Source organism: Papaver somniferum, chromosome 1 (assembly GCF_003573695.1).
Source record: "Papaver somniferum cultivar HN1 chromosome 1, ASM357369v1, whole genome shotgun sequence".
NCBI classification, from domain to species: domain Eukaryota; kingdom Viridiplantae; phylum Streptophyta; class Magnoliopsida; order Ranunculales; family Papaveraceae; genus Papaver; species Papaver somniferum.
In genome coordinates, this window is record NC_039358.1 from 162,904,177 (window position 1) to 162,931,561 (window position 27,385).

The 27,385-nt window shown below is 37.1% G+C and overlaps 2 protein-coding genes across 4 annotated transcripts; one reads left to right on the forward strand and one right to left on the reverse strand.

Moving 5' to 3' along the window:
- The first annotated feature begins 460 nt into the window (after window positions 1-460).
- LOC113306237 (COP1-interacting protein 7-like) lies at window positions 461-5,719 on the forward strand. 2 transcript variants are annotated; one of them, XM_026555202.1, is made up of 10 exons: window positions 463-720; window positions 817-993; window positions 1,095-1,210; window positions 1,402-1,454; window positions 1,561-1,616; window positions 1,707-1,859; window positions 2,193-2,431; window positions 2,702-4,344; window positions 4,463-4,687; window positions 5,124-5,719. In XM_026555202.1, exons 1-10 carry the CDS (start codon window positions 662-664, stop codon window positions 5,133-5,135), a joined length of 2,733 nt encoding a protein of 910 aa, XP_026410987.1. In that variant the 5' UTR covers window positions 463-661; the 3' UTR covers window positions 5,136-5,719. The 2 variants fall into 2 exon arrangements, with proteins under 2 accessions (XP_026410980.1, XP_026410987.1); XM_026555195.1 differs by having other exon boundaries at window positions 461-720; window positions 4,463-5,719.
- Window positions 5,463-7,195, reverse strand: LOC113306247 (polyphenol oxidase latent form, chloroplastic-like). 2 transcript variants are annotated; one of them, XM_026555214.1, is made up of 2 exons: window positions 6,283-7,195; window positions 5,463-6,116 (listed from the first exon to the last, which is right to left on the reverse strand). In XM_026555214.1, the coding sequence occupies exons 1-2, from the start codon at window positions 6,993-6,995 to the stop codon at window positions 6,005-6,007; spliced, it is 825 nt and encodes a 274-aa protein (XP_026410999.1). In that variant the 5' UTR covers window positions 6,996-7,195; the 3' UTR covers window positions 5,463-6,004. The 2 variants fall into 2 exon arrangements, with proteins under 2 accessions (XP_026410999.1, XP_026410993.1); XM_026555208.1 differs by having other exon boundaries at window positions 5,912-6,119; window positions 6,283-7,189.
- Window positions 7,196-27,385: the final 20,190 nt, after the last annotated feature.

Consider the following 27,385-nt stretch of genomic DNA (forward strand, 5'->3'; position numbering starts at 1 on the left):
TCAGACAAATCCTCTTTAAAATATACAGGTGAAAATCGGAGACATCCGATTATGGCTCTTACATGCAGACACTATTGACATTATTCTTTGCTCACTTGCACACTCAAAAACAACCAAAACTGTATCGACAGCAATGCAGTCGAACAGAGAACAAACCAGAAATAAAAAAAAAAAAAACAATATGATTACATCAAAAGATTCTCGATAATTTTAGTGATTTTAACCAGAATAACTAACAAACCAATCAAAAATTCTTGTATCCCTCTGGATCTCGAGGTGCAAAATTGATCTGTTTCTGATAACCATGCAGTATTAATTCGGTACTAAACTTTTGAACATTCAAGATCGACGGCTAGAGACTTGTCGGTTCGACTCTTAAGTGGACCCCACAATTAAAAAAGTTGACAGCTTCTATCATTTGCATGTGCCCATTAGCTAGCTGCACCTTGATCATCCCAAGTCTGGCTGGCACTTTCTCCCTCTCTCTATCCATCTCTTTCCTCACTCTTCTCTACACAACACACAACACTACTAGTAGAGTATAATTTACTTCAGCTTCCAAATTCAGAGATTGAGTGAGAAAAATGCTTGTAATTTTTTTCTGAGATTCTGAGATCTTAAGAATAAGATTAATCTTAATTCACTCTAAAATTTTCTCTGTATGGATTCGCATGTTCATCTTGATTATGCTCTGTTTCAACTTACACCAACCAGAACCAGGTACTTATTCTTTCTGAAATTTTTGATGAAATTCTTATAATTTTGACTTTTCAATTGAATTATGAATAATGGATTTTTGTTTTCTGGGATATGAAGGTGTGATCTGGTTGTATTTTCTGGAAATAAGAATGAGAAACTTGCATCAGGATTGTTAGACCCATTCATTTCTCATCTTAGATATGCTAAAGAACAGATTCCTAAAGGAGGGTATTCTATTAAACTATGTCCACCATCTTCAAATTCTTCATGGTTCACTAAAGGCACCCTTGAAAGGTATAATTCCCCGAAAATTCTATTTCGCTCTGTTTTAGTTTTAGTCAAAGAATTCTCAAGAATATCTTTAGTTTGATAATATTACTGTGTTATTGAAACAGATTTGTGAGATTTGTTAGCACTCCTGAAGTTCTAGAGAGGTTTGTTACAATAGAGACAGAGATCTCACAAATTGAAGTCTCCATTCAAACCAATGAGTCTTCAGACACAAATGAAGGTAATCATTGGGATCATTATGAATTCTCTGTTTTTTTTTTTTTTGTATATTTTAAGTCAAAAGATTTTTCAATTATGTCTCGATCCACTGCTTCATATAAATATTTTGTTTGTAATTGGTAGATCCAATTCCCAAATCCACTCATATAAAACATGGGGTTAACTGATAATTGTTTGTCTTGGATTCAACAGGAACTGCATCGGTGGCTGATGGCAATGCCAAGAAAGCAATTGTCCCTTATAAGGTATGAACTATCTTACAGACCTGTGCGTATGATATTCATATTAAATGAAAATGCTGAAATTTCTTATCGGAACTTTCATGTTTGCTTTGTGGTGGTTGGTTATTAGCCAAAAGCTGAATCTAATGAGTCCACTGATGAAGTTGCACAAGGAGAAAACTCTAAGTAAGTTGGTATCTTGACTATGACTTCATTTTATGGATTTGTCTAGTCTGTTTTCTGATGTATTTATGTTTCTTGTTTTACTATTATCAGGATTCGTCTACAACGAGTACTAGAGACTCGGAAAAAGGTGCTACGGAAAGAGCAAGCAATGGCTTATGCTCGTGCTTTTGTTGCTGGATTTGATATGGATTGGATAGATGATCTCATATTGTTTTCCGATGCTTTTGGAGCTTTGCGTTTAAGGTACTATGATTCGTATGAACGACCACTACTAATTGCTAATTTATAAGATCATACCACTTCTATGTAGGCAAATTAATAAGAGGCCAAGATTAGAACCAATCCTAGCTGGTTCTGATTCATCTTTTGTGACAAAATCTACCTTATGAAACGTGTAGGTTTGATGATTTTTCTAAAAATTTCAAAATCAACTTCTTTATTTCTGCAGAAGAAAGAATATTGGTATTCTGAGATGTACTTTTCTCTCTGTGTTTTCTTGGTTTTGTGTGGCTTACTCAGAGCTAATATTCCCACTTTGTTGCACTTAATATCTGAGCTCATGATGGGTTAATGTAGGCAAGCATGCAAAATTTTTATGGAGCTCTGTGATAAAAAGAACAATGATCGTTTATGGATGGATGAATTAGCAGCAGTACAAGCTTTCACTCAGCCAGAGCTGCCATACCTGGCAACATCTGGAATCATACTTGCAGGTGATGGTGGTCTTTCCAACGGACAACTTGACCTCAATGGCTCTGTAGATGCTTCAGTGTCTGATTCCAGCACAAACCATGCAAGTGCTGACATGAATCAAGGTATTCCGGCAGCTTTCAGTTTTGACATTCTAACAGATCGTTTAGCTAAAGATTCTGTGTTTGTGAACTTAATTATGCGAAAGCATTTGGTGTTTGTGTACTCATCTATATATGATGCGTACACAGATAATAAATTTATACTACACTACAGATAATAAATTTATCCGGATATAAAAATAAATTTATCCGCATTTGGTGTTAGAATTAACTTTTATACTGCACTACAGATAATAAATTTATCCGGATATAAAAATAACTTTCTGTTACCAGGTTCAGCGACAGCAAAAGCTCAAGGAACTATCCCTTGGCCGAACCATCCTCAGTTCATGTACAATTTCCAACACCCATATCAAGGATATTTCCCTGGTATGCAGGGTATTCCTCCTTACTATCCAGGTAATAAGCATTGGCCTCCAAATGCTGAAGAGTCTGGTCATGAATCGGGTAACCGCCGAAATCGTAAATCATCTTCTCGGAGAAAAGAGAAATCCCGGAATCAAAACGTATCTGAACCTTCAGAAGGTGAGGAGACGGATCCCAGTGACTCCATGTCAGGAAGCGAGGAAGAGCATGAAAAGAAACAGTCTTCAACAGACCAATCTCACAAGAAAAGAAGTGGGAAAAAATCAAGAACGATTGTTATCCGCAACATAAACTACGTTACTTCGAAGAGGAATGATGGGGACAACGATGACTCTGACGAATCTTCTTCAGCTGAGGATGGCATAGATGGTGCTTCCCTCAAACAGCAAGTGGAGGATGCTGTCGGATCCTTGGAGAAACACCATAGATCCCGTCGTTCCAAGAAAAGAAGTGGGAAGAAGAATCTTACCAACGGTGAAGCTGATCAGGACCTTGGAGATGAGTCGGTTGAAAATAATCTAGAGGGGGCGAAAACAAATAATAACTGGGACTCTTTCCAAAATCTTCTGATTGACAAGTTGGCCACAAATGAGGCAGAACAACAGCGAACTCTAGATATTGGGGATGAATGCTTAGCAATCAAGAGCTTTGAATCGGGATCTGAAGTTGTTATTGGCCATCAAGTGGAGCCAGAATCAGATAAAGGAAGAAGGCAGCGGATGGTTCCAGATGATTCATTTGTTTTAAATGAGAGAGATTCAGGTAATGGAAGGAGCTCGTACTTGGAAAATTTCGAAAGTAATGCAAGTTTTCGTCCAAATTCCAATAGAACAGGTTCCACCAATGAGGAAATGTTGTTTTCTCATAGAATCGAGGATCCCAAAGTGTATACCCGCAACACTATGGCTGATTCCACCGCTGACCTTTCTGTACTCAAGACTCAAAAAGGAGAAGATTGGTTTGTTGGTAACCAAACTGAAAAGGCTATAAGTAGGGGTTCAACCCAAGAGAGCTCCATCTTTGATGGTGATCAGGCCTTGGCAGCACAAAAATACAAGAGAGATGATTTTGTTGATGATTCAATCATGGTGCAAACTCGATCATTTGATGATCAGTACGATTCTCAGTGGAGGACTGATATGAGCATGGACCTTACGGTACCTTCTCAAGTTGAAATGAATAGTCCAGAAGTTTCCGGAGAAAAACAAGGAGTATCTGACAAATACGAGCCCAATGATCTCTGCATGATGCTTGAACGAGATACTGGGGTGGAGAGTGTTCGAGCATCCTGGACTCCTGAAATTGACTATGAAGTTGATATGTCATTTACAGAAGCTGACAAACGTAGCTCTGTAGTTGAAAAATCTGATGGTATTGAAGAAAGCCTTTCTTTGAAGAAACAAGAAAAACCCACTAAAAAGGTTCCTGGTAAAGATATAAAATCTAAACCGCGTGCACCTCTTTGGCAAAGTAAACATGAGGTTTTGTCAAGGCCAAAGAAAACATCAATGGTAAGCAGATCAGCAGTTCAAAGGAGTAAAGCAGAGAAGGTAATGCATGTGTGGTTTAAATGTTTAGTCTCTCAACTTTTACCTGTTTACTTGATTGATACTGAGCTAATATAACTTTTGATTGATACTAAGCTAATATAACTTTTTTTACATACAGGAAGAAGAGACTCGAAAGAAAATGGAGGAATTAGTAATTGAACGTCAGAAGAGGATTGCTGAAAGAAGTGCGGCTAGAGGTCTTACCGCAGCTGCATCTAAACCTTCCGCGGTAGAGAGTAAATCAGCAGCAACCCAAGAAACAAAAAGATTGAGTTCGTCTAAACCAGTCATTTCAAGTTCAACCATTGAACGGCTAGCATCTCCGCAGGTCAAACATAATAAGGTATCATCTACTCCTCCACCAAAATCAACTCAACCTAAAAAACAAAGCTCAAAAGTGAATGGTGTAGTTCTTACCAACTTATCACCGAAGATTTCCAAGGATGAGAACAAGAAATTAACTACCTCTGATAGCTTTAGCACCACTGAAGACAAGAAGGAGTCAGGCCATCCATTCCCTGCAATTATTGGTCAGGAAAATATTTCTGAACAATTTGATTGCATAAAGGTGGAAGATCATAAAAGAGAAACATCTAACATTACACCTGCCCATCTCGAAGACAAAACTGTAAATCAACCCTCAGAAACCAATGGATCCACCGAAAAACTGGAATATCATTTTGCATCAGAAACCAAAAATTCTTTGAATAATAGTGCTGTCAACTTTGAGGAGATTGGAGAAACTAATCTAACACTTGCAGTTTCATCTGAAATTTCAGAAGGAGAAGTAACACAGTATTCCGTTGAGACAGTTGTATCTACAACCAATGGAGTAAACCCAGACTTCACTCCAGACTCGACTCACACCAGAAAGAAATGGAGCAGTAATGAAAGCTCTCCTGTTGCAAAAGGTTTGAAGAAACTTCTTCTGTTTGGTCTTAAAAATGACCTCTCTGCTACCAGTTGATCAACTGGGGAACTTTTCCTTCAACATTATACAAAATTCTCAATTCAATATTCGAAGGGGCAGGACTGAGTTCACCTATTGTGTGCTCAGGGTTCCCTAAATCTGGCACCAACTCTGGCAGTTGGTGTTGCAAGGTGTTCATTCAATTAAATTTTTTTTTCATAAGGTCTAGACGTCTTGTCGCCATTCCAGATTGTAGAATATATTGCCACTTTGCCAGTTCAACAATTGCTACCTAGGAAGGTTGCCTGTACACTTTGAACCCCCTGACATCTTTATGTCTTTCAAACTTAGTTTGTATGTAGTTTCAAAACCTCAGTTTGTATGTAATTTAAAGTCATCATAAGTTTGTAACAAACAGTTTGTTGTTGTGATCTATTCTTTATATTGGAGTGATTCTTTTTGCTATGATGTAACTAGTACTGCTGCTGCTACAGTTTGTTATTCTGTAAACCTAACTGTTTCGTTGTTCTTGGTCCTTTGTCATTATCGCTGGATCTTCAGAAAGATAGCATTAGTCTTAAACTGGTAGAACGAAATTAGGTTATTATGGGAATGCCTATATGGCACATTGCTGTGCACGATGCAATATGCATCACGTTTTTGCACTGAAGAAACTTTGGTTTATCAATTTGTTTATTTCAACAAGAAACTCTGAGGAGAAATCTTAAGTTACATTGATATAAGCTACTGTTAGCTTATAAGATGCATCTCAGCTGGGTTCAAGAGTGACGCAAAGGTGGCTGTGCGATGTGGTTTCAAGGGTTGAAGAGCTCCGATATGGTCCACGTCCCTTGCAGAATTCCTACTACAAAATCAAAATGGTATGGAGTATATTCATAAGCGAGTAAAGTGGTTAAGGTAATGATTATTGATCAACACACTTGACTAACCAAAATTTGATGAAGAAAATGTAAATAAATTTCGTGAAATTAGAAGGGAAAAACTATGTTTAATCTCAAGATGCTTACCAGCCCTCAATACGAATGCTGTCAATCTTTATTTCTCCAAGTTTAGGAACTAAACTAACAGCAATTTCATCACAATCTTGAGCATCAATATCTCTAACTAATCCACCAATACCCAATTCCAGACTTCCTTTACCCTGCACCTGAATTCCATCTTTTCCAATCCGAGAAAATGGCATATTCACTAAACTCCCAGCAAATTCGCCCAAACCAGAACTTATAACACCATTATGAGCTTTGGCTACATAAACATCAAACTTGACAGGTCCATCATGGTGAATCTCAATTCCGTCCACAACCAAGACTTCAGTTGTAGAATTCCCTTTCTTGGATTTGGATCTCAATTTTTTGGGTCTTTGAACTAATACCTGTACTGTTTTCTTCTCAAGGATTAATGGTTTTAATCCTGAAATCATTTTATGTTGAAGAGCTGCAATGGAAATTAAGTTTTGATTGGTGAATACTGTAGCTGTGCTGAATAGAGTACCCAAACCAAGGAGGAGATTTCTCTTCTTAATGTTATTACAGTGATCATATTCTTCTTCTCCCGTCTTTGCTGTGTTGATTTGATTGGATGGATTATGCACTAAGATTATGTGATTTCCTTTGGTTGTTGAAGGGAACGGGTTGACTTTGTTGATCTGAGTTTGATTTGAAACATAGTTTTGGTGGAAAACCGAGGAAGTGGTAATGGAAGCCGGTAGTTTAAGAGACATTGGAGGAAGAGTTTCTAGCTGGATTTGCGGGTGGAGATGATATCAATTTGACTAGCTGAACTTTTCTTGATTTTTGTTTTTCTTTTGATGGAAAAAATTCGTTGCTTGTACAAGTGTTGGCTTCAAAATATGAAATCTCCCATGTTTTACACGTTCCACCGATTTCCACAATAATCTAATAATGCTATAGGGACTAATTTTCTTTCATCTGGTACGAGGCCTATTCAATTTCTTCCCCCGACCTAGAGAAGGGATATGGGGTTTTTAAAATGCGCTAAAATAACGAATTACCGTTTACACAAATATTAACAAGTAGCGAGCACGTGCATTGAACGTCGTAGTATTATTTTTTTCTACTTTGCAAATAATTTGGTGGTGCTTTGACACCATACGTTAATAATCGTTGTTTGTGTACTTTTGATCCAATCAATTTTCTTCATAGATTTTTTCATTGAAAACATATAAAATTTGGAGAAGCATAAAAAAATTTGAAAAACAAAAATTTGATATTGTTATTTATGCTCGTTGCATAGATAATTCAAAGAGCTTTCCAAATATATAAAATTCACAAAAACCCCGCGCACGGTTTGGAAGATGTGAAGTTTTTAAAATTTATCTTTATTTTTATAAAAATGACATTTTCGTAAATATAGATTTGTGTGACGGGAATCTTTTTGTGGTGCGAATCTTTCTTACAATATTCCTAAATCTAATGACTAAGAATTAACATAAAAGGGACCTTTTTTTACTCGGTCAATAAAATAGAATAAAAAAGCGAAACTGTACAGGGGCTAGGCTATATTAGCGCTAAGCCAAAAGGCCGCACGCTAAAAATAACCTAAAAACGATAGTAAACCTCTCCAGGCCATTCAACAGATTGAATAAAACCTGGCCTACCCTCATAAAACTCGTAATGTTCCTCAGCCAACAAACAAGCTTGTTTGGCCGAGACATCAGCTGAAAAATTAGCCTCTCTGTAGCTATGAACATAGCTAATATTGTTGTAAAAAGTCTTCACTATTTTCCACCGCTGCATCAGTTGCCATGCAATTCATCCTTTTGAAGAGCAAAGAGGCAACTCATCGAATCCGATCTAACACAAAGATTCTTCACATTCCATCTTTGAGCAACGATAGCACCATAGATAACCGCACAAACTTCAGCATAGAAGTTGGTCTGCCAACCCAGACCAACGCACAGAACTCCCAAGACTACCGAGTTGGAATCACGGAAGACTACACCAGAACCAGCTTGCCCCGGATTTCCAAGAGAGGCACCATCACAACAGATCATAAGTTCACCAGGATTCGGTGGCGTCCAAGTAACTTCAATTGGATCATAGTGATCGCAAGATCTATGCTTCACTCTAAAGAAATTCACAATACGCAGATCCTCCAAAGTATTATGCATATGACCCTTCAATCTAATAGATTTATCACGAATTACCTGATGAACCCTTTCTTTAAATTCCAGCCAACGAACCCGCATGTTCTCGAAATAAGCTTTGTTACGCAACTTCCACAATTCTGTAACTATTGCAAGATTTGCAACAAGCCACAGGTCTTTTATCATTCTACTCCGTCCCTTTGCCACCTTGTAAGAGGCCACAAGATCCTCGTTCGGCTTTAGCTTAAAAATAGCAGCTGCCCAATTCCAAATCCTCTTAGCAATTTTGCAATGCCAAGTAATATGGCTAACATCTTCGCAATCTTCCCTGCATAATCGACACATAGAAGGCATCTCCCTGCCTGTCTTCTTCATAACATTATCATCAGTAGCACAACATTGCTTATGAAATAACTTCCAGTACTGAACACTCAAAGTAGGATGCACAACACTTCTAGAGAAAAGAGCTGCAACTGGCGAAACTTCTATAGTCCCACGGATGGCAGCCTTAGCCGACTTGACAGAGAAAACACCCTTACTGTCCAAGTCCCAAATTTTATAGTCATCTCCACCACTAATAAGAGGCAAATTATCAACATCAATATTGCATCGTAACATCAATTCTTTAGTCTTTGGAGGAATAACCCAAGAGCCATCAACAATAATATCACTAACTTTGGCCTTAAAATCATTAGGGCCCTTAGTAGTGATGCCAAGACGTTGCGCAATTGAAAAATTAGCACACCAATTATCAAAAAATAAGGAAGTATTAGCACCATTACCTATAATTGAGCGTGTATGCCTTTGCACAAATTTATGCACCAATCTGATTCCTGGAAAAACCGAAGAACCCAACTTGTAACCAATCAAGTTGCCACTAACCTTGAAATATTTTGCCTTCAAAAATCTTGCCCAAGTCTTATTAGAGTCTCGAATCGAAACCCACAACTTCATAAGCATGGCCTTATTAACATCATTCAATCTCTTTAGACCAAGCCCACCTTCACGCCTAGAACGACATAAGTCATCATAAAGAACCGTGAAATGTTTGCGCTTCTCAGCATCCCCAGACCACAAAAAATTGCGAATGGCCCTCTCCACTCTCTTGATGGCCGTGCATGGCCATTTATACACCGCCATTGAATGAAGCAAATAACTAGAGATTACTGATTTGATCAAAACTAAACGGGCTTGAAAAGACAAAAGCTTACCCTTCCAACCTGCCAGCTTATCCATAATCTTCTCCATTACTTGACGAACATGAATATGACGCACAATACCAGGTTTCAATTGGATTCCCAAATATAACATAAAAGGGACCTACTGGTTATAATGGTAATGCTTTGATATTCTCTTATTGGCAATAACAGGGGAGATAATTCTAATCATCTAAAACAAATAAAATAATCATATAATACAAATAAAAAAACCTAAATCATTTCTATTACCAATCTTTAATCAAAAACCTAATTTTCTTTTTCTAATTACCATCATAATCAAAAACTAAAACCTATTCATAAACAAGAACTTGATTTTTATTTTTATTTTTGGTTTTTCAAACAACATTTTTGGCGGCAAACAGTTCAAGTGATTGAATTAATCCCCTTTTTTCGTTCATTTTAAGAGGGATTCATCAATGATTTAACTCTGAAATATGAAATTTCATCATCAAGTTTTTCTAAAACTCAATTAGAATCGGTTGATATGGGCATTCACGTACACCGATTGTTGTTGGTCTTCTCAAACACGAAGAATATCACCCAGAATTGGTGCATAGGGTGCACACACATCAACCGATTCTGGGTTGATGTTCTTCGTGTTTGATGAAATCAAAAATCGGTATATGTTAATGCCTGTATCAGTCGATTTAGGTTGAGGTTTGAGTATAAATTTTATAGTCGAACCGAAACAATTTTGTACCTGAAAATGAATATAAGTATGATTTTATACTCGAATTGAAAACGAGTATGATTTATACTCGAAGTGAAAATGAGTATAACTTCATACCCATTCTCAAATAGAGTATGATCCATACTCGATCTGATTTCATACTCATTATTAACTCAAGCATATGTGATTTTGGGTAAAAAAAAATTTTAATTTTTCTGTATGTCTTTGAAGTTACAATCGGTTCATGCGAATGTCAATATAAGCCGACTCTAAAGTGTAATTTTTTAAAATCGGTTGATATATGCACCCAAAATCCACCGATTCTTAGTGTTTTTGGTGGATGAAGAACACCATCCCAGAATCGGAATCGGTATACGGGTTCTATCTTATCCACCGATTCTTGGTGGGTGTTCTCAAAAAAAAAATCACATTTTTTAATTTTTTTTTTCATGTTTTGATGATTTATTAGCACAAGTTAATTTCATATCTAACACGATATTTTTACTACTAATCAACTAAATTAACACTAATTAACCAGGGGCACATTAGCAATTAACTAAAATAGGTAGATAAGGGGTTATTGGAATTACTTTATAATGACCCCTTTTAGTCTTTTAGTGATAGGCCTCAAACTAGAGGCGTTTTCATTTGGCCTCAAAAATTTTTTTGACTTAAATTAGAAAAATTATTTAGTTTGATTAAGGAGAATTAGAGGTGAAGGAAGAGATGTAGAGACAAGAAGGGGAATATATTATTAGAGAGATTCGTAGTTGTAATACATAGGTTTCTTTATATACGTATAAATGGGAAACTATATGGACCGCACATCCATGGGTTGTAGGCCCTGTAACACTCCCCCTTGTGCGGTTCAATAACAAAAATTTATACATAGTGCTTCAAATATAGTGTTCTGAATGTAGTTCTTCAAATGTCGTTCTTTCCTTCATGACTTGTGCCGAAATCAATTTCCTTACTAAAACTTTGACAAGGAAAACCCCAGTGGGATAAAACCTTGGTACAGCTCTTCACATGTAGTACTTAACATGTTGTCTCATACTTTACATGTAGTTCATCACATGCAATACGATCTTCAAAGATCGACGAGTCTAAGTTAATTGCCTCGTTAAAACTTCGCCAGGAAAACCCGGAGGGACAAAAATTGAACTAATGAAAAATAGTACAATATTAAGAAAACTTAGAACATAGTTAGACTCAAATATGTTGCCTCATTAAAACCTTGACGAAGGAAAAAGAGTACAACGTGACAGATGCAAGTAAAGGTGATCTGTTGTAGATGATCACTTTGCTCTGTTGAAGTTGATTAGTTGCTTCACAACTCCTAATGCAGAAAATCCTTGTGTGATAGCCAATAGCCTTAGTTGGGAAATTACTTCCTGGTGTTTGTTGTTGTCTCATTAAAAACCTTGCTGAGTAAGAAAACCATGTGGGAAAAACTCTTCTCGATCGAAGGAAAAAGAGTACAACACAACTTCAATTTCGAAGTAAAGTATGTCGATATCATATCCTTGGATCCTCCCTTGATGTCGGCATCTCACACTGATTACTTTCTGAGTTGTTCCAGACAGTTCCTTTAGTCATGTACTTTTCGATCTTGAATACCGGTAATGACTTAGAAAATAGTTTATCATATCTCCCCCTGATTACTATCGTTGGAGAAGAGATTATTGTTCCTTCATAATCAACAAATTTTGGATTTCACTTTCATTAGCACTCCTTTTAATGTCTTTGCAGGGATAAAACAAATTTATGTCAATGGTTACTTTTAGTACATGATTACATTTACTATACCATTCCAATGACGTTGTGTTGGCGCTGAGCTATATCTAGCTAACAAATTCCCTGAGGATGTAAAATTTAACCGAGTACATTGTTATACTAAGTACAACAATACGTCTATTGTACTTAGATATGGGAGTTTCATCTCCCAACACATCTTCGTCATCTTCCTTTAGATGAAATAGTCTATTTGGACCTCGACTAATCATGGGAGTGTTATCAGGATGCATGTCTTTGTTAAATTTCATGAAAACTTTAGACATATGAAAACTGGTGGAATAATATACCACAAGATCAGTATTCGGTCGATCTTTCCCCAGATTTTTCATCTCAAATTCGGTTTTCAAAAGATTTTAAGGTCTCTTATTACATCAAGAGTACCCATCATGTCTGTACCATCGACATGGATAACTACAATTCCAAATCAGGAACTTTCTTGTGAATACGCAAGTAAAAATAACTTACTTGTCTATCCCCTCCAAATTAAATTGTCACTTAGACGGGTATACCGCATCCGCCTGATTGCTTCAATCTATAAGTGAGCGTTCTATCTAACTGTAAACACACTTTGTGGTTTAGAGTAACTTGATTTCGGCAACAAAAGGCTATCAAGTACTTTCGTAAATATCTTCTATCTCTTGATTCTTTCAGAGATACGTAATAACCACATACATATGCTGCATTTCAAGTCCTTTTGTATTTACCAAGCTAACTAAGTAGCGGAACGCTGTAATGTTTATTACAAGAGGATAATTTCCAGGGCTTTGTGAGAAACCTCGCACCACAAGGCGAGTCTTGATACTTTGAGACTTCATTCTTCCCACCGTGCTCTATGACAAATAATCATGTTAGAGCATAGCTCGGTTGAACTCACCAAGCGTTGGTATGTCAAGTTTGGTTGTCATATTTTAGTGTGTCAAAACTCATCTAAAGTCACTTGATTATATACTAGAGTCAACTACGTTTAGGTTAGACTAGAAAGTCTACGAATGTTGAGACATACAAGTATTACTCCGAAGACCTGAAGAATGTGAAGAAGAAGCGAACTACAACAACAACATCATTCGTTCTCTTGAAGTTAGTGATATTGACTTGAACTGTTTCATTCCTAACGTATATTTCAAGTCGTACTATATTGAAAACATAACTGCGAAGCGGTATATACTGTACATATCATATAATAATCTAGTGATATGACATGGTCATATTTGTATGATCATAGTATTAAGGAATTAGACTACGAAGTATAACGCTTATCTTTTGAACTTCGTAGATATGACATCGACATAATCTTGTATATATTTTTACGATTATGTGAATGGGTTAGGGTGAAGATTTCATCGTAGGAAACAATGTTTTACATTTATTTAAAGGAAGTACATTCATGAACTTGTTTTATGAATCGAAAGGGAAATCGTTAGGCTTATTGGTATGGCTATTCATTGCAATCTTTGGATTACCAATATGTGTGAGATGATAGAAACGATTGTAACTTTGTTATGTATCTTGGTATAACTAATCACAATGCCTGACTTATGATTTGGTATGACTAGTTTTTATTAATTGGTGTGACCGATCCTAAGTAATCACCATGAGATGGTATGATATTTGTAAATAGTGTGACCTTGGTATGACCGATCACAAAGTATTGTGTAATCGATCCTTGTAATTGGTAACCGGTCCTGGTAGTTGGTGTAACCAATCCTGGTAATTGGTGTCACCGATCCTGGTAATTGATGTGACCGATCACAAGCAATACCATGAGAATATGGTAACCATTCATGGTAATTGATGTAACCGATCCTTGTAACTGATGTAACCGGTCCTAGTAACTTGTGTGACATATCACAAGTATTTCCATATTGAGGTATAACCAATCCTAGTGATTGGTAGAACCAATTGAAACCATATATGTGATTTGATATTTGATCAATCACATAGTAATCTTGGAATACATGTGAACCAATTCTAAACTTGTTTGGAAGTGTGGTATAACTGATTTCAAGAATGTAAATCCATGTAAAAATGAATAAGGATTTACAATGAAAAGATGTCAACATACGTTGAACACGTACAATAACTCTTATCATTTATTGTTCAAATATATTCCTTGGTACTCAAGGAGATCCTGTGCCGAAATTAATTAAAAATCTTATAATTAAGGTTTTTGGTTTTATATGCTTTAATTACCAGCAATTAAATGCATATCTCTAGAGAATAAAAAGTAGTAATGTGCATTTACTAATTGGAGATTTTTTATTGAGAGATTTCGGAAATTTTGGACAAGTATTTATTGGAATTAGGAAAACCGAATTTTGCTATTCATTGCATATCTTGAGAATATTTTCGGTTTTGGAAATTCCTTGGTTTCCAAAAATCATTGGTCTATAAATACCTAAGTTTGCATTTCTAGCAAACTATCCTAAGAGTCGGGAAAACTTCATTCTTGTTGTTTCTGGTGGAGCCATCTATTCGGAGAGGAAAGTATCATAATTATGTGAAATCTCTTACGACCACTCGTTTAAAGACTTTTGTGGGATCAAGAAGCTCTACGAGTACCGTTGGTGGGATACTAGATAATTGCAGTGTTATTAGTTTTCGATTGATTTGATTGACTAACGGTTGTTGAAACTTTGATTGCACCTAGTTTGTTTATTTTTTAGAATCTTCTCTCCTGATATAAGATTCACTCAAACTAGATCGAAGTATCGACGGGATCTTGAGAATTGTTTATAGATCTAAAGACATCTGGCTTAATTCTGAGAGTATTCAATTATGGACTAGGTCCTGGGGTTTTTCTGCAATTGTAGTTTCCTCGTTAACAAAATCTTGTTGTGTCTTTTACTTTTCTATTTCTGCAATTATAATTGTTTATTATAATTTAAAGTGAAATACAGAAACGTTAACTTCGATACTTGATAGTGATCCTATAGAGTTTAGTTAAGTCTGAACCTATTATCAAGTATCACACTTTGGTAGTCGTATTGTCTCGATGCACATAGTGCACGACGACATCTTGAGTTTCATTCGTAACCGATGCACATAGTGCCAAATCATCTAGAGATGATCCTCCTTTCACTGATTTCTCCACTGAAGCAAGATAGTCTTCTTTCGGACAAGAAGAATATATATAATATATGTTAGGAGAGAATCAAGTAGAATATAATTTGGTTTATGGAAACTGAATATATTTATCCCAAAGGTAAAAGATATCGATCGTGAGATTATTGTTACCTACTAAAAGAACAGACTTACAAATTCTGCCCAGATTTTATGCCTCCTCACAAAAGATTTTTTGGCAAAAAGTGAGGATGCATTTTTCAACACAATCAGTGTGTGTTGAGGTGAGAATTATTCTCACCACAGGTAACAAAAACTCAAATTCATTCGATCAAGATATATCCTAGATATTTTTCTTCTTTGGGCTTTTGTTAAAGCTAGCACCAAAATTTGAAGGGGAGAGCGTGGAGATCTTATTCAGGATATAAAGAGTTTCTAAGTTTAGTGGTTTGAATTGCTTATTTCATTCATTCAATTCTTTAAGGTTAGATTTAACCATTTTTAGAATTTAAAATTTGTATAACCACCATTAATGTGGGTAAACAAAACCTTTAACAAATCTTATTCTTGTTCAATTATAATTATGAACAAATTAACTCGTCAACTCCATTCATTTTATAAAAATCTTCATCTATACCTTAATCATTCAATATTTTGTAATTAATTTATTTTTTCGCCCAAATAAATTTATTATAATTTCTATTGAAATTACTAAATACCTTTGAAGGAAAAAAATCAAAAGCAAATCTCAACCCTAATCTGATTGGGAAAGTTTTGTTATACAAAGTTCTTCATACTTTTGTTCTTTACTAGTAACTGCAAAAATAAATTACAGCGATGATGGCGATTAATGGACAGGAAGGAATCGATGAATAACTAAAAACAAGTGATATATGTTATGACAAGAGAAGATGATCTCCGTCGAGTTAAATTTCCCGAACCTGAACGCATCAATTGATAAGGCTTAGGTATCCATCATATACAGGGCCGTCTTAGGGGAAAGGGGAGGAAGGCGGCCGCCTAGGGCCCCAAATTATTTGGGTCCCAATTGTTTTTCTTTTTTTAAACTAATAGATAAATTGTAACAGTTATAAGTGTTAAGAGAACATTTTGTTACAACAATATAATTGTGACAGTTATAACTGTTACCAAATTTTATGTGACAACTATAAAGGTCACTAATATTTTAATTTTTCAAATTAATAACCAATTTTTTGGTGTTTATTTTATACCAAATAGCAAGTTTACAAACCAAAATCTAGCTAAAAAAGCTGGAAAAAATTGAGCGGCTTTCAGCCGCATAGTTGGATCCAAATTATCGCTTTAAATACATAAATATGTCTCCCTCTAAACTGAAATTCCAACTTTACCTTTGATTTAGTAAAAAATCCCTATATATCACGTTCGCCTAGGGCACCCAAAAACCGTAAGACGGCCTTGCCATCATAGACTAACGAGAATTAATAGCTTACACAGAAAGACGAAAAACATATCCAGAGTTACGTGAAAAACAAGTGTATGATAAGAAAGTGAGTTTTGTAACCCATAGAAGTGTATGATAAGAAAGTGCGTTTTGTAACCCATAGATTTTCCATTATGGTTATTTTGACTTTTACGATTAGGTTGTATTTAACCCAAACAAAGGTTGTATTTAATCATTTCCTTCCTATTGATATAAAAACTAAGTAGATGCTGATAGGTACTAAGAAGGATATGTATCTAATCCATAAGTAAAACCTAATTTATTTACCACTATTTTCCTTGAATAACTTAGTCTAAGTTATTAGTCAAAGTTGTTGTGAAACAAGTCGTAGTCTGTCGACTACAATTGAAGATATGGTGAGTTGAGGAGAAGTCAAAGATGTTACAGTTACACCACCATAAGTTGGATCCGATGAAGGAATAGAACAGAGGCCCAAGTTGCTAAGTATTCGAGAGAAGCGATCAACACGGAGAGGTTTGGTGAAAATGTCTCAATTGAGGTGTAGTATGAATACATAAGTTATGGAGCGATCAACTTAGACTGAATCTTCCCGTAAACAAGGCAACAATCAATTTCATTATGTTTAATACATTCATGAAACATTGGATTGTAAGCAATGCGAATTGCAGTACAATCACAAAACACAAAAACATAAGTAGAAGGATACACCTTTAAGTCATTAAAAGATATTACAACCATCATAGCTCAGTTGTTAAATGTGCAACACGATATTTAGCTTCAGCAAAAGAACAAGAAAATAGTGGGTTGCTTCTTAGATTTCCATGATAGAGGATTATTACCGAGTAAAGTGAAGTAACTAGTCATAAATCGACGAGTTATAGGACAACAACAAAGAACCAATAAATAAGAACCCCCATCCTCCAAAGTTAAGGACTGAAACATAATAAACACACACTGAAGCTAGAAAATGTATAAAAAAGATTCATTTTATTATTGAAATTGTTTGGTGCAACAATCAAAAATGAGAAAAATCAAATAAATAAAAGTTGTTGATACTTAGATCCTTTATAATGGAAGTGACTTGACGAAACAGATGCATTTCCCAAATCTCTGCATTTCCTCAACATGACAAAACTTTGGAAAAACAGAATGAGTCACGTGTTCAACACGCTATCCTTAAGATATTAGCGCCCGGCTCCACTCAAGAGTGATGTTATAACCCTCACATGACGGATGCATCTAGGTTTAAATAACCTACTACACCTACTACTAACATATGTCGTAGATGCTCAACTTGATCTTGGTAACTCAGAAAAACCCTCCAAGAAAATCACGAAAGTAAATTAAAAAAAAAAGATAATGAAGAAAATAATGTTCTTTCGGTCTTTCTAAAAATAATATAGAGTAACCCTTTTTCTTGGATATCTCAATAGTATAAGAAAATCTTGTTTATATAATCTCCTAGTACAACTTAAGAATAGGGACTCCTCGATGTAGTACTAATAAGCTTAATAATATAATACCTTAAAAAACAACTTAAGAAGTAGGAAATCCTCGATGTGAGACTACATTTTTTATTCACAAAAGAAAACAAAACTAATTTATTTTCATAAAATCTATAAAATTCATTTTATTTATTGTTCTCCAACAATCCCCCACATGAATGAAAAACCTCAGTAAAACATTAAAAACACAGATTGATCTTGGTAAACCAACACCCTCAATACCACAACCCGACCTAATCGAACAGATAGACTAGACGTGCATGTGCTGGAGTTATACTAGCCAATTCAACGTCCCCTCCTTTACATAAATCATGCTACGGATTGCATATATCATAATGCTTTCTTCCTTAGTTTCTCACATGTGAGACTAAAGGTTTCTTTCACCAAAGTGAAAATAAGCCAGTGAACCCTTAGTGACTCTTAGGTCTCCAGTTCCAGTAATACAAAAATCACCAAAAACAACATGAAACTCATTTTTTTTCTCCAAATGAATTAAATTTTGAAAAAAAAAAAATTCGTATAAAAAGCGGAAAATATCATTATAGCAAGGGTGTCCATGAGTTCTTGAACCTTTGCTTAGTGAGAGATTACCGGAACTACTTGCTAGAGACAATGAACGTAATGTCTTGAAATGCTATCGTTTGTTGTAATTCGCGATAACGACCACGCCTGATATACAAGAATTTTTAGAATCTTTTGCAACTACGCCAAACTCTTCTTTTTCCTTATACCTTTTAAACTACACCAAGTTTGAGCGAAATTTTGGAGCTAAACAGCAAGTTAAGTACCCCCTCCGTATTTTTTATCAGTTCGCTTTGACTAAGTCAAAATATTAAGGAGACCTGATGAAATGTCATAACTACCCTTATTAGATGCTATATTATTACAAAAATCCAGTACGATTATGAATTACAAATCAGAAGGATTATCATCCGGTAAGAAATTAGTTGGGAGCCTAGCAACAAGCTGAGCTCCAACACCTTTTTGGATAGCTACACCTAACCTATGAAAAAAATATCCAACCCGAACATTAGCATCATGGCTAGCAATATAATTGCGTAAGCACTTCAAAAATTCTATGTTATCATCCCCCAACTCCCCTAAGATGGTAAAGGCAAGCGTCCCAAAACCATAACTTGAGACGTACACTTCTCCAAGTATTTAACATTCTTGCGAGTAACAACATTCTTAATGGCCATACCTGAGACAAAGGACCGAACCCCACCATCAGTAAAAGGTGAAACACCTGTTACATCCAAGCATACATCACGTCCATTGTCCCAATTATATACAAATATATCAGCTGATCGAAGAGTTGTGCCATTATTCGCAAGAAAACCTAAGTCAATCTCCTTCCTAGATGGCACACCTGCTCGAAAACACATGTCCGCGATAGTGTCACGACCAAATCATGTCTAAACTTAAGCTCAACTTCATTCGCACAATTTAGAGCATGATTACTGAAGACATCCATATCTCTCCTGTAAAAGGGGAAAACACCATATCCACCTCAAACATGGGGATCCCTAATATGTATCGGAGAACTGTACTGAATTTCCTAGCTCCAATAAGTTGATTGAGCCCCAAAATTGGAATCTCCATTCAGAAATCCCAAGCATGTTTTGTTTGGTTACAAGCATAGAATCTCGTTCAGACATAACATAATTAATGGGTAAGTTCTTCTTTACAGCATCAAAGTAAATAGTTTCCAAAGAGTTCATGGAATGAGTGGCAAAATTACTAATGAAAATAGGAGAAACAATCCCACGTAACAAATTACAGGATTCCAAAGTTTGTAGAAGAGAAATACTATTACCATCGATACTTGAGCATCTGAGAATAGTGGACTGCAGATCTAGGGTCTGTAAACAAGAAGCAAGGAAACAAAAATGCTTACTGTCCTGCATTGTATACAAACCCAAACATCCATGCTTGAAAGGCAAGGTAGACAATCTCTGCTGAAGAAGTCCGAAACCAGGCCCATCACCAGTAATAATGTGCCTAAGGAATTGAAACAGACAAGTATCAAACAAATCTTGAGTTTCGAGTATGAATTTAGGTTTAGTGGTTCTCAGTGCGACGAAAAGCCACAACACACTCGTACAATTCCTAAACAAGAGCAGTTCACATTGAGGGTCTTTTAGCTTCTACACGGCATCAATAAGAGCCATAGTCTTGCGCACTCTACCAACAACCAATTCTTTATTAAATTGAGCATCAAGACTAACCAGAACATCAAGTAATTTCACACTCTTAGACGGCCTACTAATATTAGAAGGGAAAACACTTATAACCAAAGCTCTAGGATTCGGGGTAGGCCAGAACAACTCTGTTTTAGCGATGTTCAAATGTAACCCTCGTTCAACCCCATCATCTTGTATAATCTTCAAAGCCTTGGAAACCATTAGAGTATCACCTATCAAGGTGCCATCATCCAGGTACCAAGCTTGTAGTTCAAAATCACATTGCATGTCAATCTTTTTAACCAAGGGATGAAGAATAAGAGCAAACAACAGTGGCCCTAAGGGATCTTATTAAAACTAACATGTATAATATATAAAAAAAAACATCAGGGGTTAGCCCAGTTGGACAGGAGCCTGACTCTCAAGTAAGAGGTCAGCGGATCGAGTTTCTGCTTACGAGTTTGGAGATCTCATGAAATACTCCTCTTATGTAAATCTAGTTTAATTTAAGTTGTTATTGTATCTTCTTTCCTATTAAAAAAAATTATAAGGAAGGCAAATGAGATTGAAGAAAATAATGCGGAAAGTAATTTCTCCACTTCAAGTTGCATATGTTCAAGGAAGGAAAATCACAGACAACATCCATCTTGCTCAGGAGATTGTTCATACAATGAAGAATAAGAAAGAAGTCAACAAGTATCTTGCTTTGAAACTTGACATGTCTAAAGCCTTTGATAGGCTTGAATGGTCCTTCTTAAGAGATGTTATGCTAAAGTTAGGTTTCTGCACATAATTTTGTCATCTCATTATGCAATGTGTCAGCACAACTCAAATCTCCATACTTCGAAATGGTTCCCCATGCAAACCATATGCTCCTTCAAGAGGTGTAAGGCAGGGTGACCCTCTGTCACCTTAATTATTTATAATTGTAATGGAATCTTTTTCAAGACAACTCCTTAAGGCTGAGCAGTCCAAGCAGATAGAAGGTATTAAAATTGTCCCAAATGCTCCTTCAATATCTCATTTATTCTTCGCAGACGACTGCATGTTATTCATTAATGCTGATTTGCACAATGTGAACAATCTTCTCAAGATAATTGAGGATTTTGGATCTTCTTCCGGACAGATGGTAAATTTTGGTAAATCAAGTGTGTACTATAGTGCAAATGTACCATAAAGGTTTTGCAGGATTCTTACCCGAAGACTAAAGGTACCTAAGATGAATTCTAATGAGAGATACCTAGGAATTCCTCTTGTTATTGGAAAGAATAAGGTTAACTGCTTTACTGGCTTAGTGGAGAGAGTGAAAAATCATATTTTCAATTGGAATAGTGAATCAATGTCACAGTGCAACAAGTCACTCATGATAAGGACAATCACTAATACAATCCCAGCCTATACTATGGGTTGTTTACAAATTCCATATGAAATTATCAAACAGATTGATACTCTGCAGCGAAAATTTTTGTGGGGTTTTCAAGATCATAATGGGATATGCATCACCTCATGGAAAAAGCTTGGTTTACACAAACATTTTGGTGGACAAGGCTTCGGGGATCTGAAACTCTTAAATCAAGCACTTCTTACAAGGGTTGTCTGGAGAATGTGCATTAACTCAGAAGAGAAGTGGGTAAAAGCAATGCAAGCTAAATATTACCCTGGCACTCATATATTGCATGCAACTCTCAAAACTGATTGCTCATGGGCTTGGAGGGATCTTCAAAAACAAATTCCTTTCATAAGGAATCACAGTAGATGGAGACTAGGAAATGGGAGGAAAATAAAGATATGGCTCGATGTGTGGATTTCTGGGTTAGACCATCCTCCAATTCCAAGACAAGGAAACACATATAATGAGTATTATATTTGGGTTCAAGAAATTTTTATCCAAGATAACAGACAATGGAATGTGCCATTACTTCATCATCTTTTTGATATTGATACAGCTAATCTAATAATCAATATGCGGATTCATAATGTTGTAGAAGAAAAACTGGTTTGGATCCTCACAAGAAATGGTGATTTCACACTGAAGTATGCTTACAACAAACTACATGATTTAAGTCTTGGCAATATACATATATCTCAGAAGGTTGGTAACTCAAACACATGCTGGAAGCAATTTTGGAGCATAGATACTTGGCCTCGAGTCAAACATTTCTGGTGGAAAGTTCTCTCTGATACTCTGCCAACAAAAATACGACTTTCTCATAACTGCAGCTATATTAATTTCTTGTGCCCATTAAGCAAGCAATTTGATGAAACTCTTCTGCACGTGCTTTTCTTCTTCCCTTTCTCAAGAGCCGTATGGATGCAAATATCTGGAGGAGCAGCAGTCCTGGCAACAGCTCATACTGATATTACGCTGGCCTTTGAAGATTGGATGAATCAAGCTTCACAAGCTTCTACACATGTGTTCAACTTGAATCATATTATGATTGTTGCTTGGACGATCTGGAATCAGAGTTGTGAAACAAACTTTCAGCATAAGAAAGAAGACCCCATCGCAACTGCAAAAAGGGCTCTAAGTTTCTCCAGTTATATTGATAAACTCAATGACAGGCAATCTGGAAATCAATACAGAGTCCCACAATCCACTAATATAACCCCTGCATGGAAACCACCTCCTTATCCTTTTCATACTATTACCTGTGATGCTTCATTTGATTCTAATACAGGTCTAACTGGAGTTGCTCTCATTTTACGTGACTCTACAGGTAAATGGTGCGGAGGAAAATCAAAATGCTATACAGGAGTAATTAATTCAGAGAGCGCAGAGTGTCTAGCCTTTTCAGATGTTGTCAGCTGGAGCATGGATTTGGAGATTACGCATGTTATTTTTGAGACTAATCTCAAGAACAAAGAAAGCTACATCAACAAAACATCTTCAAGGATTGCTTGGGAAAATGAAGATATCCTGCTAGATACTTTTTATAAGTTAAACACAATCCCTAATTGGATGTGTAATTTCATTCCTAGAATATGTAATAAAACTGCTGATAAGTTAGCAAAATACAGCAGAAAAAATTCTATAACTCAGACATGTTTGATCAACCACCTAAGTGTGTTGAGCGTCAGTTGTTATTTGACTTGGGAACTGCCCCAAATTAATAAAATTTCATTCTGCATAAAATAAATTAAAAAAACAACAACATATATCGGGTAGTTTTATTACTTTTGGAATTTTTTAAAGGAAGATAAAATAAATATCTTCCCATTAATTTTGGTTATATTATCAATTTTGTTTTGGGTTGGATTATAAGATCGCGTAATATATTTCTTTTTTAGGAATCTTATTGTCATAAATATTTTTATTTAGAAAAGGAATGAAGATTAAAATATACTCAATAAATTTGTTTCTTTATATACGGAGACACTATTTAAGATTTTGGATTGAGTTTATATTAAAAATAGTTTTATAATTATAAAAAATTAAGAATATATTTGATAATTTAATGAGAATTATGTCTATAAATAGAGCAGACGTATCAGAAAAGACAGACCAAAAGAGAACAGAGGACAGATAAAAAAGGACCGAAGGGTTATCAAATTATGTTGTTTTCGCTCCAATTTGAAGACATATGGTTTAGATTTTATTCTTTTCAAAACAATAAAAGAAAAATGAATTTGAAATAGTTGCAAAGAAGGCATACATTTTAGCTCCTATTGTTCTATAAAGGAATCCCTTTGGTTATCGGATGATGGTTAAGTTTGATAAAAATTGGATTGGTTGGCAGGAGTAAAAATAAAAGTGAATCGCAAGTCGCCACAAATACTTCGCATTGTAGATGGAAGGAGATTACCAGCGAGTTCCAGAGCCAAATTATTATAATTTGGACCGGAAGTGCTACGGATCCCCACATTTATCCCTCAATTATATCCTCCATCAGGTGGTGTTACTCTCGTCCGTTGATTTCACTAGGAAGGTGGGGCGGGGGAAAAGCAGGGGGGATTATTTTGTGTTATGTGAGGTGGGGTAAAAATTCGGGGGATTGCCGGATTAGTTAGGAGGACGGGAAGCAGTTTCGAATTTGGACAGAGTAACACGAATGGATAGAGATTCAAAGGCACCAGGTAAACTTGGCAGTTGGTGTATGTACACCTTTCATCATCCACCACGTGTACAGAAAGAGACACGTGGAAGGCATGCAAAACAAGATATCAAAACATGATAACAAGCATCTCATCAGAAGGTGCCACCGGTCAGCAGATCTGACGGTCAGGGACAGAGGATCACAGAGGTATGATGGCTTAGAGGAGCACCAGATAATACCCCTTGGGTGTTAATACACCCAATCCCGAGTAAGATCCCAGATCAACGGCTGAGAGGAAGTTTGACTGACACAGATGTGACCAGACAAAGAGACACTTGTCTGACACGAGCAGACATCCATCTACCCGCATTAAATACCAAAGAGATATACACGTGTTAATCATATCGTGGAAGAGGCGAGGATAACCCTTCGTATTCAAGCTCAGGCCGCAGCATATGCCGAAGACCTCTGCGTAATGGGCACAAAGCACAAGAAGATAAGATTACAACGACACCTCAGAAGTAGGACCCACGTTCCAACCCTATAGATACCCCTCTCCACTAAGAGAGAAGGGGTCGACCAATCCAGAGAAATTATAGGAGAGTATAGGAGAGAGAAATAGGAAGTGTAAGTAATCCCCCTACTTCCGCAATGCTGCGAAATCACCTCACCTATGAACACTAACTCCATTGCAGCCACGGCTCTCAAAGCAGCAGCCACAAAGAACAACGAAACTGTTGTGGCCCTCCAGGATACAGAAACTAACAAGACTTTGGTTTCAAACCAAATCCATCAACAAAGAGAAGGGGTGGAAGAATCTATGATACATTATCCCGCACATCCACCAGTCTTCGGAATGCCGTCAACCAACGGTCAGAATCAAACCATACCAGTGGTTTTAGTACCGTGGGTGGAAGCTCAACCGAGGGGACCAAACTTGGAGATACCAATAATTGAAGATGATCCTCTACCACCCTTAATACACACAGTAGACGAAGGGGGAACTATGGCCGTAGGGGTACAAGCCGGAACTCCCAGTCAGGGATCAAACCAGTCCCACCGACTGATGGTAGAGCTCGAAGAATTGAAAAAGAGCCAGCAGGTCCACGCAGATGCCGTAGCTCTTCTGTCCAGGGAGAACCAAGACTTGAAAGATAGGATTGCCCAAAGCACGAAGACTAGCCAACAACTGGACGAAGAAAATTCTAAGGCACCAGAGCCTAATCGAGACCGAAGAATCATCCTAGCAAACGCCGCTAGGGGAAGCAGTGCATCCGATTCGGAATATGCCGCCGAAGACTTAGACTATTATGACAGTGAAGTTCGAAGAAAGAAACGCTCAACTGAGCATGAGAACGTGGGACAATACCGCGCAATGGAAGAGCTGCGTGATGAGATGATGACTGAGATCAGGCAGTTAAAAGCCAGACAAGGCGGAGGAAGGATTGAAGAGATGATGAGAGAAGCTAACTCCACGCCCCTAACTCATAGCCTGGCAAATACCCCCATTCCGTTAAAGTGCCCTGTCCCAACTTTTGAATGCTATGACGGATCCAGTGATCCCGCGGCACATATCCGGTACTATAATCGTATCTTAGCCCGATGGAGTCAAAACGACGCCGTCCTCTGTAGGTATTTCCCATCAAGTCTGAAGGGATCGACTTTGTCTTGGTTTGATAACCTGCCACCTGATTCCATCAACTCCTACGATCAACTCGCAGAAAAATTCTTCAGAACCTACATGTACAACAAAGATGTCAACACCGGAATGGATAAACTTTTTTCTCTGGCAATTGGTTACAAGGAGAACACGAGGGAATACACCAACAGATGGCACAAGATCTGCCAAGCAATAGGGAGTGTGGATCCCTTAGTAAGCATCAACTGCTACAAGTGGGGATTAGACAGAATGAGTCCACTATTTTTTGAGATCCATGGAAGCGTACCTAAGACAGAAGGAGATCTTCAAATAATTATTGAGAAGTATGCTCGTCTTGAAGAAATCCGGCGTGAGAACCCGAGGGCACAAACGCAGAGGTCTCACCGTACCAATTCCGCAGAACAAACCAGCGGGGTCAAAAGAAATAGCTCAGTGGAACGACCGCACGAAGATAGGAAGGAACAAAGAGATGAACGACGAAAAGACGATCGAAAATTCGAAGATCAGGTTTACATGAAGCTCAATGCTAGCTACGCTCGGATCTTGCGAGAGATCAAAGGAAGGGAAAATTTGGAGTGGCCGTGGTCTAAGGGAAAACAGCCCCCAAGGACCGAGAAGTCTAAAGATTACTGTGAGTATCATTGCTTCAATGAACACCAGACCGAAAAATGCAAAAACCTCAAGATAATGATCCAAAAATTGATTGATGCTGGCAAACTCAAGCAATACATACGAAAGGAAGTCACCGAGGACAGATCCAAATGAACCAAGCAAGTCCAACTTCCAGAGGGAAACCGCACAATCAACACCATCTCGTGTTCCGAAGCCGCAGGGCCCTCACTTACAGCGCAGATAGGAAAGAGGCTACGAAAGCAATTCGAAGACCACTGCGAATTATATAAGATTGATGGCGTAGAGGTGGACGAGCACGAAGAGTGGATGGACGCACCTATCATCTTCGATACTGAAGATATCGAAGAAGATATGGAAGACCATAACGATCCCTTGGTCCTCACACTACCAGTGGCCGGATGTAACCTCAAAAAGATCCTCATCGACGGGGGAAGCTCAGTGAACGTTATATTCTACGACGCCTTCAAACGGATGAAGCTCCATGATGAACAGTTGATGACCTCTTATTACACCATCTACGGGTTCAACGGAGCGCCCACAAAGCCATTGGGAGACATCGTGTTGCAGGTGAACGACGGGCCCATGAAAGTAGAAACACGATTCAGCGTGGTAGACGCCCCATCCCCCTATAACGTAATTATTGGACGAAAGTGGGTACATAAACTCAAGGGAGTGGCATCAACTTACTACCAATATCTCAGGTTCCCTACACCCGAGGGAGTAATGGAAATCAAGGGAGATCGGGTCTCTGCAAAAGAGTGACAGGCCACTCAGGATCGTATCAACAACGAACAGGAA